The sequence below is a fragment of the Colletotrichum karsti genome (genome assembly GCF_011947395.1).
Source record: "Colletotrichum karsti strain CkLH20 chromosome Unknown Scaffold2, whole genome shotgun sequence".
NCBI classification, from domain to species: Eukaryota; Fungi; Ascomycota; class Sordariomycetes; order Glomerellales; family Glomerellaceae; genus Colletotrichum; species Colletotrichum karsti.
Window position 1 is genome coordinate 1,988,069 of NW_024065902.1, and position 18,972 is coordinate 2,007,040.

The 18,972-nt window shown below is 52.6% G+C and overlaps 3 protein-coding genes across 3 annotated transcripts; all 3 read right to left on the reverse strand.

Annotated features, from left to right (window-relative positions):
- Window positions 1-475: 475 nt before the first annotated feature.
- Window positions 476-3,593, reverse strand: CkaCkLH20_01092 (uncharacterized protein; the record flags this gene model as incomplete). Its single annotated transcript, XM_038883812.1, has 4 exons — window positions 476-1,540; window positions 1,595-2,761; window positions 2,839-3,268; window positions 3,331-3,593. 4 exons carry the CDS (start codon window positions 3,591-3,593, stop codon window positions 476-478), a joined length of 2,925 nt encoding a protein of 974 aa, XP_038751407.1.
- Window positions 3,594-6,842: 3,249 nt separating this feature from the next.
- On the reverse strand, window positions 6,843-8,539 carry CkaCkLH20_01093 (mitochondrial chaperone; the record flags this gene model as incomplete). Its single annotated transcript, XM_038883813.1, has 3 exons — window positions 6,843-7,011; window positions 7,073-8,295; window positions 8,354-8,539. 3 exons carry the CDS (start codon window positions 8,537-8,539, stop codon window positions 6,843-6,845), a joined length of 1,578 nt encoding a protein of 525 aa, XP_038751408.1.
- A 711-nt stretch (window positions 8,540-9,250) lies between these two features.
- CkaCkLH20_01094 (uncharacterized protein) lies at window positions 9,251-9,854 on the reverse strand (the record flags this gene model as incomplete). Its single annotated transcript, XM_038883814.1, has 2 exons — window positions 9,251-9,580; window positions 9,642-9,854. The coding sequence occupies 2 exons, from the start codon at window positions 9,852-9,854 to the stop codon at window positions 9,251-9,253; spliced, it is 543 nt and encodes a 180-aa protein (XP_038751409.1).
- Window positions 9,855-18,972: the final 9,118 nt, after the last annotated feature.

Below are 18,972 nucleotides of genomic sequence, written 5' to 3' on the forward strand. Positions count from 1 at the left end.
CACGTGGCATCTAGCAGACGCAATGCGCTTTGCTTGGGCACAATAATGTCGAGGCTTACGGCCACACGGCTATAATCATCACAAAGGCTGACACTTCTACACTATCGTTGACACCGCTATTCTTCTAGGGCAGGACAGTCGGCGGTCTCAGGAATACTTCAATGTGCGAAAACCAAATCATGGTCATTTGTCTATTCAGGATGTGAGACTTGCCAAAGTCTCGGTTTGCCTCCGCACGTGTCATTGCCACCCTGTCCTCATATCCATCCTTCTTCAACCGTCAGCCGCTCGTCACGATCTTCTGTGGCTGTAGAGCCACCCATCATCCCCATCTTACGTCCATGTACCTCAAGGGCATAAAGTAAACAACTCCAAAGACTCCAGGTCCATGCACAACTCATTCCACATCCGTACCGCTCAAACGTTCTCCGAAATCGTCACACCGTCGCATCAACCCGTCAAATGATGAAATGGCTCATTTCCAATTATTCAACCCAGCCCACGGATCGTTGTTTTGCTGCGGCTGAGCTGAACGTGGGTGCGCGCTTGGCGGGTACGCGCTGTGCTGGTTTTGTTGCTGGTAGTCCTGCTGGCCGTAGAATGTTTGCTGAGGACCCAATGGCGGCGGTCCGGGAGGGGGAGGCGGTGGTACGAAACCAGCAGGCATTTGCTGCTGCTGACCTGGGAATCCGCCGTAAGGTTGACCCTGATTGAACGACGTTTGCGTGGGAGGCGGAGAGACAGGGCCGCGGAGGACAGTCGGTCCAAAGGTGGATTGATGAGGCGGCGGCGATGTCGGACCTGGCGTGCGTCCATACTGGCTTGGGTTATACGCTGGCTGTCCGTAGGTATTGGCTGGTTGAGGCGTGTACGACTGTGTGGTCGAAGGAGCGGCAAAACCGGGGTACGGCTGCGGCTGGTTGGCCGGAGGGGATTGTGGTACTTGGTACTGCCCCTGAAAGTTGGTTTGAGGATACCGCGGCGTCGAGGAGTTGGTGAAATTCAGGGGCGACGGCGTGGGACGATTCGAAGTAGGGTTGGGGGAGGTTGCTGACGGTTCCATAGACATACGTTCCATCAATCCCCGGAGACGTTCACGTTCCAGTTCTGCATGAGAGTCCTTGCGCGTGGACCGCTCTTGCTCGATGCTGTTGAGCAATTGAGCGCCCTCAGAACGCCTGTTGTTGACAAACGTCTCTACATTTTTCTCGAGACTCTGCACAGTCTCCCTCATCTCGGAGTACCACGTCTTGGCGCCTTGCAGACCAGCTTCCAGGTCGAGAAATTCCTGATACGCCCGCTTGTACTTATTCATAACTGCAGTCCTTTGTCGCTGTACTGTTTCGTACTTGCTCTGCTCTGATCTTACGCGCTTGTCTTGCAACAGCGCGTTGAAACTAGTCGTAAGCTCCTTCATCAGCGCTGACTGCTTGTGGTTGGCCTGAAGCAGTCGGTTCTGGTAAGGCCGGAACTTCTCCAATTCCGACTGGAAAAGCTGGGATTCGTAGTTCGAAATCGACTTTTTGTTCAAAATGAGAATCTCCGATATGTCGTCGTTGTGAACCTGGTTTTGTTAGATCTCGCTCCATACTACGCTCAGCGTAAGACTTGCCTTTTCCTTGAGGTCCTTCAACACCTGATTGCGCTCCCTCTTGATCAGATTCAGCTTCTTCATGATCTCTTCCACTTTGTAGATCTGATCAACGACACTCGGGCCTCCTTCGTCAAAGTCCATATCCAGGAGGTTCTCGTTGCCTGCAGGGCTCGCGGCATTGCTCATCTTCCCGCGTACCTTGCTTACTGCACGCTGGAATAGGGCGTCAATGTTTCCATGTGCTGCAGCCGCTCTCATTTCCTCGAAGTCGGCCTCGTTTTGTCTCAGCTTAGCTGCCAATTGGTTGTCGCTCCGTGCTGCTTCTTCCAACGCTTCTCGATAGTTCCTGATATCGCTTCGCAGAGTAGTGGTTAATCTCGAGCTCGGCTGTTGTGTCCACTCGTTTTCGTATTTCGATCGCATCTTCTCACACACGCTCTCCTCCATGTCCAACTGTTTCGTGTTCTTATCCAGTGTGTTTACGATGTACTCCTTTTCAGTCCGGAGAGTCTCAAAGATGGATGTCGGATCTTCATGTCCAGCAACGTCTTCGCACCATGTCCTGAATTCGTCGTCCGGCAGGATTTCTTGATCAAACCCTCCCTTGAGCACCTGAAGTGCGCCAGGTAATCTCAGATAATCCAAGCTGGCGGCCATCTCGCCGTTGGCAATCTCGACCCTCTCCGACTCAGCCCTGATCAGCTTGGCCTTTTCTTCATCGTAAAGGCTGGCCGATTCCGTGACAGCGAGGGGCACGATCTTGGAGAAAAGATCGGGCCCGGTGATTCGCTGGATGTCTTGACCGGCATAAAGCTCGCTTACGGGAATCGGTTTCGATGCTGGGAGCTTGGGAACGGGCGGCAGACTGGCCTCTGCTGGCACATTCTGGTGGTAGATGAAATCATTGTCCTTGCTCAATTCCTTGAGCTTCTCTTGCACAGTCGACAAGTGTCTTTTTGAGAATTCGACTAGCAAGCCACCCGTTTCCGCGCCGAGGTTGGAACTGGGGGGGACCGAGTTGGGAAAGTTCGTAGCGATACGGTTTGCCTCCTTTCCCTGCGTTTCCGCAAGTTGGAGCCTCGCAACAGCTGTGCCATGTTGACCAGCTTCGTCATCGGCAAGCGCCTGGTAGTATTGCGACATGGAGTTCATGAGGTTGGATTTGACCTGCAATTGTCAGTTCGATCCCGTACTGAATGCGCGCCCAGGTCGGAAGGTAGGGTGGCAGGGCGAACAGATCTTACCTGGACCATGAGAAGCCAGACCTTCTCAAATATGGCCCTGTTGAAGTTATCCTGGACACCTTCAACTGCCTGCGCATAGAGGTATGCCGCCTGGCTGGCAAGCTTAGCCAGCAAAGCCACCTTCTTCTTGTCCGCCACCTGCTTCTCCAGAAACACCTCCTGTGCCTGAGCCAGCATAATGGCGATAAGGGTCTTGACGGTCTCGCGGCTGAGGTCGGAGGATGGTGCGTGAAGGAAGTTCTCGTTGATGTAGGTAAACATGCCAGCGGAAGCTTGGAACGAGTGATATGCGGCCTTCAGGCCCGACTCTTCGGATCTCGTCTGGTGTGCGGCGTGGCATGACAGGACAGCGGAGATATTAAATATTATGGAAGCTTTCTCGAAGGCAAGGGAGTATTGCGCTGTCGACTTGTGCGTGAAGGCATCGAACCTACGAGGGGCGGTTGTCAGTTCGTCCGAATACAGCGCGTGGGCTGAGTGGTTGGTAGCTACCATGTGAATGAGATCTTGATGTGTTGTTCATCGACAGGGAAGCGCAAATCCAGCAACTCGAGCTGGCCGTAATATCTGTAGAGCATGTCGCGGCCTGACGTGCTGTCCTTGCCGGCGCCCCTCACGTCCTGTCGCAGACGGTTGAGGGTGGCGCACTCCTCGGCGTAGCGCTCGGGATCATCGCCATAGGTGTTCCTGATGTAATCCTTCAGCGGGGTGACCCAGTCGATCTCGTTCGTGGCCTTGAGGGGCGAGGATATCATGGGCGACTGCGTCATTCTGAAAGACGAGAGCGAGCTTCCGGCCCAGGCGGTGGATTGGAGACAGTGCTTCGCTCGAAGGGTATATTCTCCAGACGGACAGCCTTGTTTAGATGTTGTGGTGATTGGGTGGCATACGGGGCCTCGTTGGAAGGGGCCTTCGTCGGGAACTTGTAGCTAGGTGGACGAATGCAGCTCGCCGGGTCAAGACGGTCGGTGGTTGCTGTCTTGTGCTGTTGTGTGCGTAAGGTAAGGTAGTGCGGGGTGGGGGCGGGAAGCGGCGATTGAGGGATGGAGTCGTCGGTGCACTCTAGGATCCGTCACAAGCAGTACGTACTCTGTAAGGTACAGCACGTACGTATCTGACAGAGGTGGGTGTGGCTTCCGCTGCTGCAGACTGGACTAGGCCGGTCGGCGGTGCTGATGGAAAACCCAAGGGTGCACTATACAGTGGTAGTTCTCGTTCTCAGCGATGAAGACACCGTAGGTGCGGTGGCGGCGTCGTCGTCGTCGGCGGCGGGTTGCTGTCCTGCGACCGGCCTTGTTGTAGTTTTGGATGCTGGTATGGTGCCGCAGATGGGTGGCACGATGGAGGAGTCGACTGCGAATTGGTGAGGGTTTGGCTACTGTTTCTGAAGAAGTGTCCCGAATTCGTGTTGCTGTGAGGTCATAATGCTGGGAGACCTGATGAGGCGAGGATAAAGCAGTTGATAGAGGCCTAATGAGGGGCAGGCCCTTAGCTGTCGGCGGGTTACTTGTCGTCGTCAGAGCAGGGTGTCTCGACTTGCCCGTGCTCTTCTGTGACTCTTGTCGTCTCCAGCCGTGGTGGCGGCACCAGAAATTGGCGATATATGTTTGGCGGACGAAGCGCCGGAAAGATGCCGATGGTGCCAAGTAATAAACGAGGAGGTGAAGAGGGTTGAGGAGGAGCGGTGTCTCTCGGTCTTGTAACGCCCAAGGTACCGACCGAGTTGCTGGGGGAAGGTATCGAGGTCTTCCCGTCGGCGTGGTGTTGACGTTGGCGGGCAACGTGGGCTGTAAAGAGGTAAGTAAGGTACGGATACGTTAGGCTGTTTTACGTAGCCGCCAGGCAGTGATTATTGTCCACCAGAGGCCGGGGATGTGCCTGGCTTTTGAGCGGGGGTGCTGGGTGATGTTGTCTGTCAAAGCTGGATGGAGCTGGACCTCCCGGGCACTTGACTCGATAAAGATAGCTACCTACGGTACCTACCTACGGTACCGTAGGTAGGTAGGCAGATCAGGTGCAACAAAGAGGATATTCCTTCAGCAAACACAACTAACTGCCGTGGGCGTGATATCAACCTTCTCCTCGTCTTTTGATCCCCGACTCAGTGCTCCATTGTATCGAGTGCCCCTAAAGTCGTTCCAACGACCTTCAAATATTGACCGACCTGCAGTGGACCGATGATCTTCCTGCATCTTCCATCACGTTCCGGAAGCAATGTAGCAGCTAAGGTTCTCAACATCGGGCCAGACTCGTGGTCGGGCAGCTATGCTACCTTAGGTACCATGCGAGGCTCATACCTTACGCGCTGTTAATCTTTTGCCGTTATCAAAACAAATCCATCGGCTTACCTGTTTTATCAGCAAATAAGTAAGACGGCATGTACTCAGCAACACAGCTGCATTACCACATACCTCCCCTCAGCCGTTTGTCTCCAGATCCATCACCCAACGTCAGTACAATAGCAGTCGACATGGCCGGACAACCTATCCATCGACTTTCGCTGAAGCAAGTGAGACAACCCGATGCGACGTTCCTCCATCTCTGCATGACCTCCTCACTCGCTCCACCTTTGCTTAGCTTCGCAAGGTAGTCACAGGTATCGGGTATCAGGTAATTATCAGCAGGTCTGGACGGTTCGGTTCGACCCAGTCAGCTTGAGCCGTCCCATCTCGTGAAATTCGCATGCCCCTCCGTCACCCGTATCCTCTTGCGTACTCGGCCGCCAGACCGCACCGCTTCCTCGTCACGGTATCATTGCTGCTTACATCATGTACCTCTGCTGCAGGAAGCACACATGCAAATCACTACCTACATCTCCAATAGCTTCTCTCTTGCGTGCCTGTTTGCTCATCCAGAAGGCTTCATCATAAGCTTCCCAGATTGATTGCCGCGCAACATGAACACATAATATCGAGTAGTCTCACCCTCAACCACTAGCAACAACGGTAACAACGCCAGCATCTCCATCGCCTTCAACGGACGGCCCATGTCTAAGCAACGAGATTGGCCCTCGCTGTCATGCAGGTGACGGACCATGCGAGGAGCTACCCCTCGTCTTCTACCCTTTATTGGCTGGCGCTTCGCGACCCCACCGCAGCATCAGACTGTGACAAGGGAGGCCAGAACCTCATCCCGAACCCCTCTCTGCCCAAGGCATGGAAGGGCAACAAGGTATTGACCCGAACGGCCCGCTCTGCAGGGTCAAGAACTGTGGAATTCTCGCCGTTGTGTGGCCCGGGGATGTCGATGTACTCCGGCAACTATTCTTCCTCGGCAAGCCTCGCTGATTCATCACCGTACCTCTTTCTTTCACTCAAACAAAGACTCAGACACTGTAGTACAACAATGCTCTGATGGACCCGGTGATCCTATTGTCATTGTAAGACAATCCGATCTTCGTGGGCGGCCGTTTCTGCGACCTGGAGACCCAGCATTCTGCGCATCATCGCTGGGGTACATGACAATCGCAGACGGATGGATCCTAGGGGCCAAACGCGCGTTTTCGTAGCCGCATGGCGGCTCACCGCTCAGATCTCTACCGCGACCCCAATTACAATAAGGCGCCTTAGCCCCCCTCGCAGCTAAGTGCGGATAACTTTTGGTTATGAACTCGTCTTTCATGATATTGATTGGGCGATTCTGTCTTTATCAAATGTCTGAGGTGAGTGGCCTCCGCAGGAGCTGGCTTCCCTCCGCTTCCCCCCCTTGACTCTATACTACCTACATTGTACACTTCCCAATAGTACACAAGCATCGTCTGGCTTTCTTTGAACCAAACAAGCAAGGGCTTCTTTTCTCTAGAGAACCCCGTTCTGTCGACGCCTAGGACGTTAAAAAAAGGACAAGATTGAAGCATCATATAAAACAACCCTTTTGAACACCTTCCATGCAGTCATCCTCCGCCGTCTATGATTATCGTATGTCTGCAGGCAAGCCGCACGCCCCCGGAGGCCGATATGATACAAACCCCCGCTCGCCCCTCAAGTTGAGCCGAAGCCCGAGGCCTACTTGGACTCGTCCTTCTTCTCGTCGCTCTTGGCGTCAGAAGACTTGCTGGCGTCAGTCTCGGAGCCCTTCTGGTGGGCGGGATGGTTTGTCAGTGTGTGCCACATGGATTTGAGGAATCCCTCATTCTTGTGGTTTTCAGAGTCGTCCGGCGAAGCTGGTTGGGATCTAGGCCGGAAAGTTAGTAAAAGCCTACGTCGCTACGCCTCAGGGGTCCGTCTGGTCTCACCCCTGGGGAGTGACGTTCATGATCCTCTTGGCTGTCTTGTCACCCATCTCGTTCGCCAGCATCTCCACCAGAGTCCGTTGGTTCGCGCTGAGATATTTGGGCATGTTGACACGGAATTCAACTTTGAGGTCTCCCGAGCCGCCCCTCCGTCCGTTGAGCTTCTTCATTCCCATGCCCGAGAGCGTCAGCTTGTCGCCTGTGTTGGTGCCCGTGGCCACCTTGACATTGACCTCTCCGTCGAGCGTCGGCACCGTGACCTCACCGCCGAGCATGGCCGTCGTGATGGGGATTGTGGCCGTGTAGAGGATGTCGGAGCCCGCGCGTCTGAACTTGGGATCCGACGCTACGCGGACGAAGACATACAGGTCACCCTTCTGCGTGCGAATATTGGGTTCCGCGTTCTTGCCAGTGACCGGGGCGTCGCCGGCGCCGTCGACGCGCAATCTCATGCCGTCTTCGATGCCTGCGGGGATGTCCACGGTGATGGTCTTGCGTTCCCGGACTACCCCGTTGCCGGCGCAGGACCTACACTCGGAACCGCGAGGAATTGTCGTTCCCGTGCCGCCGCAAGTTCCGCATGTCGACGCCATCTGGAAGCCACCGTTCATGAAGTGCACCCTCGTGCCCGTACCGTTGCAGGAGCCGCACTGCGACCTCTTGGTGCCCTGCTTCAGGCCACTGCCCGTACATGTGCCGCACTCCGTCAGGGGTGTCACGGTGATCGTCTTGCTCGTTCCCTTAGCAGCCTCCATGAAAGAAATGCTCGACTGCACTTCGATGTTGTCGCCGACGAGAATCTCCTGCTGGAACGGGTTGCGGGCGCCGCGACGGCCGAAGGGCGAGCCCTGGCCCCCGGTGAAGGCGGAGAAGATGTCATCAAAGTTGAAACCGCCTCCGAAGCCACCTTGCCCGCCGAAACCGCCGCCGAACGGGTTGCCGGCACCGCCGAATGGATCACCGCCCGCACCGCCGCTGGGGTCGAAGCCAGCAGCGCCGAACTGGTCAAACTGTTGTTTCTTCTTGGGGTCGGACAAAATCTCGTATGCGCTTTGGATGTCGCCAAACTTCTCCTTGGCGGAGGGATCCTTGTTCGTGTCGGGATGGTACTTCTTTGCAAGGCCATAGTAGGCCTTCTTAATGTCGCCTGCGGAGGCGGTCTTGTCGACGCCCAGCGTCTTGTACGGATCGCTAGGTGCAAGGGCGGTGGATGTTGCGTGAAATGCCTGTCAAGTGATTGATGAGCAATCTGTACAGTTGTTTCCGTATAATATTTATACTTACACGCTTGGTTGAATGAGCTTGGCATGTCACCCGGGGAGATTGACACTTCGTAGTTCGGACTGTGAACGGACCGGTGTGGATGTTCGCGCGCTTGCCAACAGCTTCCTTGAGCTTGGATTGTCGAGGAATACGACGAGAGAGCAGACGGCCCGGGGCCGCCGCCTTGGTAAGAATGCTTGCATTCATTTTGAATCGCGACAAGGCATCTGAGGGAAGAGTATGGTTGAGATTAGGGGGTTAAATTGGCTGAGGGATGCAGAAAAGCATCAACGCACAGTGGAACATTCCCGCAAATTCTTTCTGGATGCCGATGATATCAATTCTTTTTTGGCCCGATGCTAAGCCGACTACCGTTAATTGCCTGAGGCACTTACCGCTCCGGGCCTCAGCACGGGCAGAAAGAGCGGCCGGAGAGCGGAGGGGTCGGCTGCTGCAGGCAGGACAGAAGTGACATGGAACGTCAGCAGTTTGCGACGACTTTTAAGTGGTTCGCGAGCTGCCCCACCGCGTGGGGTGGAAATTCGCGGGTACATGCGCGTTGCACCGTCTGCGCTCGCGCGGCTCATTCTGCTTAAATCTATGCCGCGAGTCGGAGCCGGCACCGTAAAATGCAGTCAAAGTAAGCCAAGGTAGGTAGGTATCGCAGCGAACAATCAAACCCAAAACTCCAATGATATCATTATGTAGTATCGTAACTATGTGAAAAGCCTACGTCGAGAGGTCTTGCTTCCGTCGTCTTTTGTCGTACGTATCCCGCCGAGGATGAGGTATCATTATGCAGTCCGAAGTCGCCCACAGCCTGCCCGGGCTGCGATCTGAGAGCAGATCCGCATGCCAACCAGCTCATGTCAACGCATGTGCCCCCAAAAATAAAATCCTGTATGTCATGTAAGGTCGTCAGGCGTCGTGAGGTGTCGAGTTTGGCCTCCTATTCCGGTCGGCTTTGGTAATGGAGTGACTCCTGACTTTGTGGATGAAGTCGACAATAACGTCGTTTTCTTGGACTCCGACACCATTGAAGTGCTTCCGCACAGCCATGGCCAGCTGTTCCTTGCTTTGCCTTCGGTCGACTTTCTTTCGAGCCATGGTCGGAGAGTGTAGTCCAATACCGCCGGGGCGTGAGAGGACCAGCTGACGGTAGGAGCAGGAGAAGGAAGTTGGGGTGTTGAGGTGGTGCTCACGACGATAAGCATGTAAGGTCTCTCGATCGAAGGTGTTCCACTGAATCTGAGGAGAGAAACGCATTAGCCACGTTGCCTCGCAATGAATAGGTAGAGTAGTCTCTTACCCCTGGGTTCTGAGGTTCCGACTTCGTAGGCGCAGCGTCTGCCACCGCGTTGGCGTTTGTGACCTCGCGCAGGTTAGAGCCAGTGGAACTGGCTACACGTCGCATTTTGCCATTCGTATGGTGACTTCCGGAACCAGACGAGTGCTTTTCCTTTGTGGTTGTACTCTCGGCCTTGGAGTCGTCCTGACCAGCCTTGGAGGACTTGGGTGGCATGACGAACGAAGACCGACGATGACTTTGTTTGGGGGATCGCCGAGGCCGTCTGGTGGTTCGCTAGAGGTCGTCGGAATATGGATTGGGCGTGGGACGGTATCACATCGTATTCGAAGCAAAGATTGAGAGGACAGACTGTGTGAGAGAAACGGGAGGAGAGTCGGGGGGGTAGGGAAATTGGAGATTTTCACGTCATTCTCTGTTGGTTGCTGGACCGGTTGCTCAGGGCCCTGCTTGCCTGCCTACCTCGACAGAGAACCTAGGTACCTAGGTAGGTTCCTTAGCTGCGGGCCCGGGGGCGCTGGCGGCATTCGGGGACTGGCCACCCGGCAAGCTGCTCTGCGCCTGCCCGGCTTCCAATATGACGGGACCCATCCATAAGTTGCCTGCGTTGGTGCGACAAGCCAAACCCATGCACCATAGGTAGGCACCTACCTTAGGTGCCTACCTACAGCCGGGACGTGGAGGCTCCTGATGGAGAAATCCATTCCCAGGAGAGCGACAGATTGGTGACTTTTGCTGACCTAAGGCTTAGGTAGGTATTTAACTTCCCCTGAGAGCACCATGGCACCTTAAGTACCTGAGTTAGCTCTCCAGTCTCAACCCTCACGGCGAGATGGACCCTCGAATCTTTTTCAGCTCCAACTGCTTTCCAGGTTGGGAAAGTGCCGACCCGCCATACGTCACCTCAACCGTCGGGTCTCTTCCTAGGCACCTACCTAGGGTGGCAGTTGGCTCCTTCCCCGTTCATCCCGCAGATTCTCAGGAATGGAATCTTTTTTTTTCTCTTCTTTTTTTACCCTCTCCCAAACATCTTGTTGCGGACCACGGTGCTCACGGGGAAGAACCCCGCGTTGCTCCGAACCCCTGAGGTGTAGAGATTGGGGAACAACCATACCGTCCATCCGGAGAACGCAACAGCCCTCATCAGTCAACGACCGATGCCTTCGCGTCCACAGCGTTTTCCTGCGTGGGACAAAGGTCGGGATTATGGACAAGATGGTGCCGATGACGGGCACTAACAAAAATACAAGCGCAATGACGGGAGTTCTCATCATTGTCGCGCAGCATGATGGAGACAAAGAAGTCCGAACCGAACCGCGAGCTATCACAACTTCTCCATTTCTCCAAACCCAACTACCCATGGAAAGATTTCATCCAATCTCGAGGGACTGCCACACAGGCTGAAGCGGTTTCCGGCTTACCCCATGCGAATGGGCTTGCAGCAGACGACTTCCCCACGCGGGATACCCATCAAACGACTTGATTTCACCTCATCTCTAGAAACCAGACTGGTCTGCCGAAGTCGAATGGAAATCAAATGCAGGAGCCCGAAGACTGACACCTTTCGACCCATTCACTAGCAACTAGCATCCTTGGAAATGTCGACCCAAAGTTCCCCGCACTCAAGAACAGGTTCAGAGTGGCCTAGAGCTTGCATGAGAATACGCCGGCCGTATCAGACGCAAGCCACGTCGGGGCTTATGCATTGCCACCGACTCCCCGTTCCCTACACAAAGGGCATTTCAGCATGCTGGAAATTGGCGTCAACAGCCAGATTTCGAAACATTGTTGCACAGAAACTTTCGCAGGAATGCGTGGACTTTCTTCTCTCGCACGCGAGAGTGGCTGGCCCAGCGGTCCGGGTCACCAACTCGCGCGCAATTGATTCCTCAACTCTTGGGGGACATTCCACGTCCAGACGCCGGACTAAAACCCTCCAACCTTCTCTCCGAAGCCACTTTGAGACTCTCGATGTCTTTTGAGGCAATTCTCATGCAAAATCGACCTTTTGGCCACATTCGTCGACATCAGTATGCCGGGTGTTATAAGCACCGCCAAGCTTGGGCTGGGATCTTACTGGAAGACAAAAACGTCGCCGGATTGTTTATTGATCGGCATGCTTCCCCTCAACGGCCTCCGAGATGAGGGCTGGCTGCCAAAATGACAGGTTGTGCGGCGCATTGCTTTTGCCAGCCGAGTGATTGAGAACGAATCGCTCAATAACCACTTGGTCAGGTGCCGGTGTCGAGGAACCTCGCCGAGCCGTCGGCGCCAGTACAGCATGTTGTGTTCAACCAGGCACCCTAAATGTTCACATTACCTGGCGCCGGGAGCACTACCGTCCAATCGACCAAGGCTAATGCGGGCCTGCAGCCATTTCCGTGTCCTACAAGCGATTCTCAAGCTCAGTTACAAGCAGGACTGAGATGCAGAGATCCGGACGTCGCAAGACCGAGGAGTGATATGTCCGAAGTTTCTCCTGTTACGGCATCCTCAGGAGAAGCCATTCTCGCCCCGTCGAGCGAACAGAGCAAGGGATATCATTTGACGCCCATCTTAGGACACTTTCGAACTTCCCATGTCCCTGATCGAGGCTCTCATTTGGTGGGGTTTCCGCTTTACGCTACCTTACGGATACAATTCGCTCATGAAATGCCAACCGGCGATCAGTCAAGGATCCGAAAGACCCCTGCAGCTTCCCAGACGACGCCTATGATCCCGCTTCATTCCAGTACGCGGAATACTTGATCACGTCGAAGCACGTCCGCGTCTCTCTCGCTGGCCGTAGGTCTCAACATCCGCTTGAGAGCTTGGAAGTACCTTGACGTACGATAGTCATGACTCTTCCCGTCATCAAGTACTGAACAAGAGGTAGGATATTGGAAATGTACCTGTCTGGAATTTCCCATTTCCGAACTTCACCATCATGAAAAGTCCACAGGAAGCTGTCAAGACGCCCACGCAATTAGTGGGGTACTCTTCTCTGCGCGACACAAGTGTCATCAACATAGAAGGCTCTCACGGCGAAGTGCACGGTTTCGTCGATATCGAACAGCAGGATAGAGGCCTTTTGCGGCTAGCGAGAGTCGTGTGCTACCATGCCACATCAGGAACCCATTACGAGATGGAATTGACCAAGAAGATGATCGCGTCCGTGGTCATCAACGAAAGTGCGAATCGCCCTCCAACACATCCGTCTGTCGGCACAGGGTAATCCCACGCCTGACGGTGTGCCCATGCGAGTCCCGGAAACATGGTCTTCGTGCCTGATACGCGCTGTGCAATTCAGCCTCATGTGTGGGGTGTTGGCAATCAACTGGCGACAACATGACAGTTGATGGTAAAGAAGCTGTCTGCGTTTCAGCTGGTCAGTGGCACGACATGGCTTTGAACGACGAATCCTGAGTCGTTCTAGTTATAGTCCTATGTTCCTACAACTGATTAGACGCGATAGCCGGGCAGGTCAACGGGGCCATCGGTGCGAGCGACGGGAACCGACAGAGGGAGATGGTCAAGTGATCCCAAGCGGTAACGATGGTCAATACTTGCACAGACGTACCTACTTTGCAGTATGGATGCTTAATGGTTCTACCGCTGCGGCCCCCTTTCAAAATTCGTTTTCTCCTCGTCTCTCTCTCTCTCATATCAAGACTCTTGGAAGCACCCTGACACTAATAACAACAAGGACAAGGACAATAGTAAACGACGACGACACGGCATGCAACGGCAAATGTTCCCGAGAGATTCGCGGCCTGAACCGCTAGTAACGACGATCATGTGTGTTGAAATAAGCTGTACCGTCTGTGGGCAAGGCTTTTGAGTTAGCGAAGGTTCGACGCAATACCCCCAGAGCTCCAGGTGACACCGGCGGCCGATCCGCGCTACCTCATCCGCAAGTCGGGGGAATTGCGCCCCGGATGGGTGAAGTCCAAGCTCCAGACCGTGCCCATCCCCACGTCTTGTCACACTGAGTATCCACGCCGGTCACTGAGAGCATGGGCATGCCTGTCGTAGGGCGACATGGAAAGAAGGAATCGAAATCCCTTTGCGGGTCTTGGGGAGGACCCCTGGTCAAGGGACCTTGGTCTCTGGTTGCCTGCCGAAACCGATCCCTCGTTCAGTCCGAAAGACTATCGATTCTCTGGTTCCGTAGAACGACAGAAAAGGATCCAAACAATCGGAAGAGCAAACTCGGAATGAGCCGCATTATGTCTTGCCGGGAAGTCGTTGCGGTCGAAACGGATTGTGGGCGATGTGACAGGGGGGCGCTCGGTCGGCGACGCCCTCGGCTGGCTATTGTATCCGTACAGCTTTGCTCAGATGCGACTTCATCAATTCCACCGGGATCAACGGCGTGCTCCTGACCGGCCACGAGAAGTCACCGAGACTAGCCCTCATTTTGCGAATGGCATAGACGCAGGCTCGTCACTTGTCAAGTTTTTGCCGGGTTTTCACCGAATCCAAGCGGGCTGGATGCCCATGTATCATGTGTGCCGCTCACACCCTCTGCCAACTTTTCAGTGAAGCGATGGCTTGCATATGAGAGTTGGATATAAGCAGGCTTCCGGTGGCACTGACAGGGACAGGGAAATTCTAACTCGGCGTAATGAAGGATTTACTGCGTAGGAGGTGGTTCTCGGATCAGATGAGAGCAACGAGACGCTAATGACCCAAGTTAACGGCAAAGGCTCACGGATCGAGAAGGACCAGATGGATGTCGTCGACTGATGATCTGATTACAGCTCATACTGGAATGTCGTCTCACATTCCATGCCCTGGTGCTAAAGGTACTCAAGCTCAAGTACCTTCACAGCAGTTGGCTCGCCGACAGTGCGTCTGGTCAGGTAAATACAAAGTCCTGGGACTCTGTCCGCCCCTCTTCGAGTGCACCCCCGTCGCATCACGGCCCTAACAACGTTCGAACCGCATTTCCCATGTTAGGTACGCAAGGTACCTTACAGTACCGTATGTAAAACATGAGGTATTCTGGGAGGCACTCGTTAAAGAACTCATGTGTATCTTAGTCTACCTTACCTGTTAAGGCACAGGCACCTTACCGCGCCTTCTGATGATGGGTGAGTTTTCATCGCACTCGTATCATCTTCAGCTCTGTTGGTGCTGCTAAGGACAGGGTACCTTAGGGCATCGCACCGCGTCTCGTCTCGCATTGCAGCATCACGCCGCACCTCAGTACTCACATTTTGGAAGGTGGCACACAAGGCACGTACTACATGCCCGATACGACAGTACCTTGGACCTAGACTCAGACCGGTCGAGCTGTCCATAGGTAGGTAGGTAGGTACCTTAGGGATCAATCTCAGCCTATCTGTACCTTACTGAGGTACTTATAGTGAGGTAAACCCTTATAGGGCTTAGTAATAAAAGGTAGGTAAACTATAAGATAAATAAACTTAGTACTATACTTAATACTTATATAAGAAGATTTACTTTAGTTTAATATAAAAAAAAATTATTAAAATCTAATAAATATATATACTTTTTATTATAAATAGCTTTAATTATTATAGTTTTAGATATTTCTCCTATAAATAGAGTATAATATATAAGAGGAGAATAGTTTCTATTTCTTTTCTTTTTTATTTTAAATTATTTTCTTTAAATAGTACTTTAATAATACCTAAATAACTTAAATAACTATATAAATACTATTTATTCTTTATATTATAGCTATAAATTACTTTTATTACTTTATAAACTATATAGTAGGATATAATAATAAAGTTATATTTAACTTTATAGATATATATACTCTCTAAGTAATTATTATATTAATTATATATTATATTTAGTAGATCTATGTTACGACCCGTTAGGCATAACCAACGAAGGACGCCCCACTAGGATACTGGGCGGTTATGACAACACACTTGTATGCAGGATCACGGGAACACGCAAGGATCCCTCAGGAACGGAAGAACTATGGTACAGGTCACGTGACGATAAGATAAGAGATTAGATCCGTATGACCAAGATACGGCATCCGTATTCCAGAAAGACGGAAGCCGTATGCCAAGGATACGGGAGCCGTACAGGGCATGTACGGCACCCAGCAATAGGACTACCCAGGACCTGTATATAGGATGGACTCGAGTCCGCTCGAGGACAAACTTCCATAGCTCTCCAGCAATCAACTTGTGATTATCACTCACGATACTTTCAGCTATACCTAAGTGACGATTACTCTACGACTCTTGTTGAGGCCTTGACTGATCACCAAGACCTTTGAAGACCTACGATTACTCGACCAGACCTACAAAACGACTGATTACTGTTTACAGTTCTCAATCCCTAACTTACTGCTAACACAAACCCACTGTCAGTTAGCTGGCCGTAACAATCTACTACTCTTTATACTATATATTACTATTAAGTAATATAGATAAAGTAATTATAAATATAGTTAATACCTTTATATAGATCTAGATATTATAGCTAAATTAATAATATATCTAGAGGTATTACTAAATATTATATTATATATATTACTACCTCTACTTTAGTTAAATAACTCCTAATAACTATATCCTCTTTATAGCTCTTTAGGCTATTAGCCTATTAGAGGACTTATATAGGGTATTACTAATAATAGCTATAAACTAGCTTTAGTAATATATAGCTTAAAAAGAAGAAGAAGAAGATAATTTAGGGGGATTAATAGGGATAATTAATACTAAATAGATCTTAGATAGGTACTAAATAAAATAGTAGTTAAAAAGGGGTTAAAAAGTAGTTAATAAGTAAGTATAAAATATTAGTTTTAGTAGTAGTATTAGTTAATAGACTATATTGAATAACCTGGCTGTTTCCTTGCGGGGGGAGCCACCCTATCTATACCTTACCTAGGTACCTAGGTACCCCCTACCTTACTTTAACAAGACTCAGCGAGCCCCCACTCTCCCACTCTCCCACTACCTATGTAGGTAGGTAGGTATCCACCGCCCACTTCCCCAGAACCTGGACCCGACTTGTGCTTAAGGTACCTACCTACCTAGGTAGGTAGCTCAACAGGTACGGATAGGTCATTGTTGACCGTCAGACTCTACCGGCAACAGCATCACGACACGAATGAGATCCCGAACATGTCCTACATAATTACCGACGCACTTGTTACAGACAACATCGACATCAACCTTTGGCCGCGCCGCAAACCCCAAGCTTCGAGAAGCACAGATAGATTCATTCCTGCCCTGCCCTGCGTTTGCGCGTTCTGCTGGTGTCTATCCGTGGCATATCTGGCCGGCCCTTGCATCGATCGACTTGGCAACATCATTCTTCAGGTATGGCAGTCTCGTCTCTCACATGTCGCGTCTCTCCCTTCCACACGGTAGGTGATGTACCTTCCATTGCCTACGCCTACCTTACCCCGTCCTCGTCGTCTCCTTCCTCGCGTTGTCCCAATCACGATCCCGTCCGGCCCATGCACTTTGCAGCACATCCACCCGACCTACCTCATGGATCAGTACGGGATGTTGGCCAGAACCAGATCACCGTTCGAATCTGATATGGTTTCCCGGAAGGCGACGCCTCAGCTGGACGGGACGGCACAAACCCAGAACTCGCCTGTTATCTCACTGCTGCGGTACAGGTACAGCACTCGTTCGGAGCGCCGGCTGCCGACCACAGCAACGGCGCATCCCGACGAGCCCTTCCTCCAGAGATGCGGGTGCCTTCCTCTGGTTTTCGACCCAAGGTTGGGAAGCTGGGGACGTGGATGGGATGCCACTAGTACTGGCGGACATCAACGGTTCGCTTCGGTTCGCTTCGCTCCAGGGGATTACTGCGTATCCGTACGCCGGTCTGAATGTATCCAGTAGCTGAAGATACCTGATATGCACCACAAACACAGGCTTTGAAACGGCAATCACCGACGAGAACTCGTACCGATACATACACACACACATACACACATAGGTAGACAAGTCCTCGTCTGGTCTACCGCGACACATCCGCCCGACGGTCCCTGTCTTGCTTCCATCCTAGAGGCTAGACTGGACTGCCCCGGACACGGCGCGTGCGAATTGAACGGCGGCAGCGCCTCCCCCAGGAAAAACCTCTCCGCGCCCTCCATTTCCGACCCGGCGTTAGCTGGAGATTCCCTCATCTCCAACAGCTCTCTTCCTGGCATCGAGCTAGTCGTCTCGTCATCTGTGTGCTCGCAATAGTGCACAAGGCTACCTTGCCCGTTGTACGTACGGAACCAAACTCGGTTGGGGTGCATTATCAGGGTTCGTTCGCCTTGCGCTCCAAGTGCCGCAGCGCACATCTTTCTGAGCGCAGGAGACCTTGCCCTGCCCAGCTCTGCTCTGCCCTGCCCTGTTCTTGAGATTCGATACCTTCTTACTTCAGTATCTCTACGAATACCTACCTACCTTACATGCTAGGTGTCTTGGCTGGACTCTGAACGGCGGATGACGGATGGCGGATGGATGGCAGACAGGCGCGGCATGGTTCAAGTCGTCCGTCCTTGCTACACCCCCGAACGCTACCTTACGCTTGGTCCATGGGCCCTTGGCCCTTGATCAATGGTCCACTCCATCCGCAACCTCCAACCTTGCCGTCTCTCTCTTTTTTTTTTAATCTTTTTTTATTTTTTGTTATTTTTTGTTATTTTTTGCCCACCCCCTTCCCCTCTGTCACGCAGCTTTCGCTCCTCCATTTTACCGCAACAGGCGGCAGCTCCATCATTAATACCACGAACTCCACCATCATCCACTTGCTAACCCACCCCCGGCACCAGCAATCAGCACCACCAGCTTACCTTGCCTGACCTCGCCTCACAGACTGTATTCATAGAAGAGGGCATCTCACCTTTCCTGCGCCGACTGCCTTTTCAGCTGGTGGCCTTGTTCCTTTACGCTTCGCCTCCTCCAACCCCTCGCGTTGCTTTCCGCCGTTAACTCTACCGGCGAGAGATCTCCCTTTCCCAATAGTCATGTTTTGAGAACCCCTCTCCAATTGGCTTTGGAGAGGCCCGAACCAACGACCACCAGTGCGATTCTGCGCACCCTGTTGTACATCACGAAAAAAACGAGGGTCACGAAAGCCTGGTGGACTGATTCGACCCTCGGTCACTGTTACATACTCGCCGCGCCACCCGGCCGTGGCCTCATATCGCTCTTTCAACTCATTTTTGGGGGGCCAAGTTGCACTCGCTGCCGGACGCCACTCTCACCATCGGCTTCGTTCAATTTTCGGCGCGCCTAATAGCAACAGACCCCGCGTCGCATACTACTTCGGCATCACCGACCTCCTACCCCGAACCGACTCGCTTGGAAACATGACTTCTGTGCTGCATGCGCATCACGCCGACTTC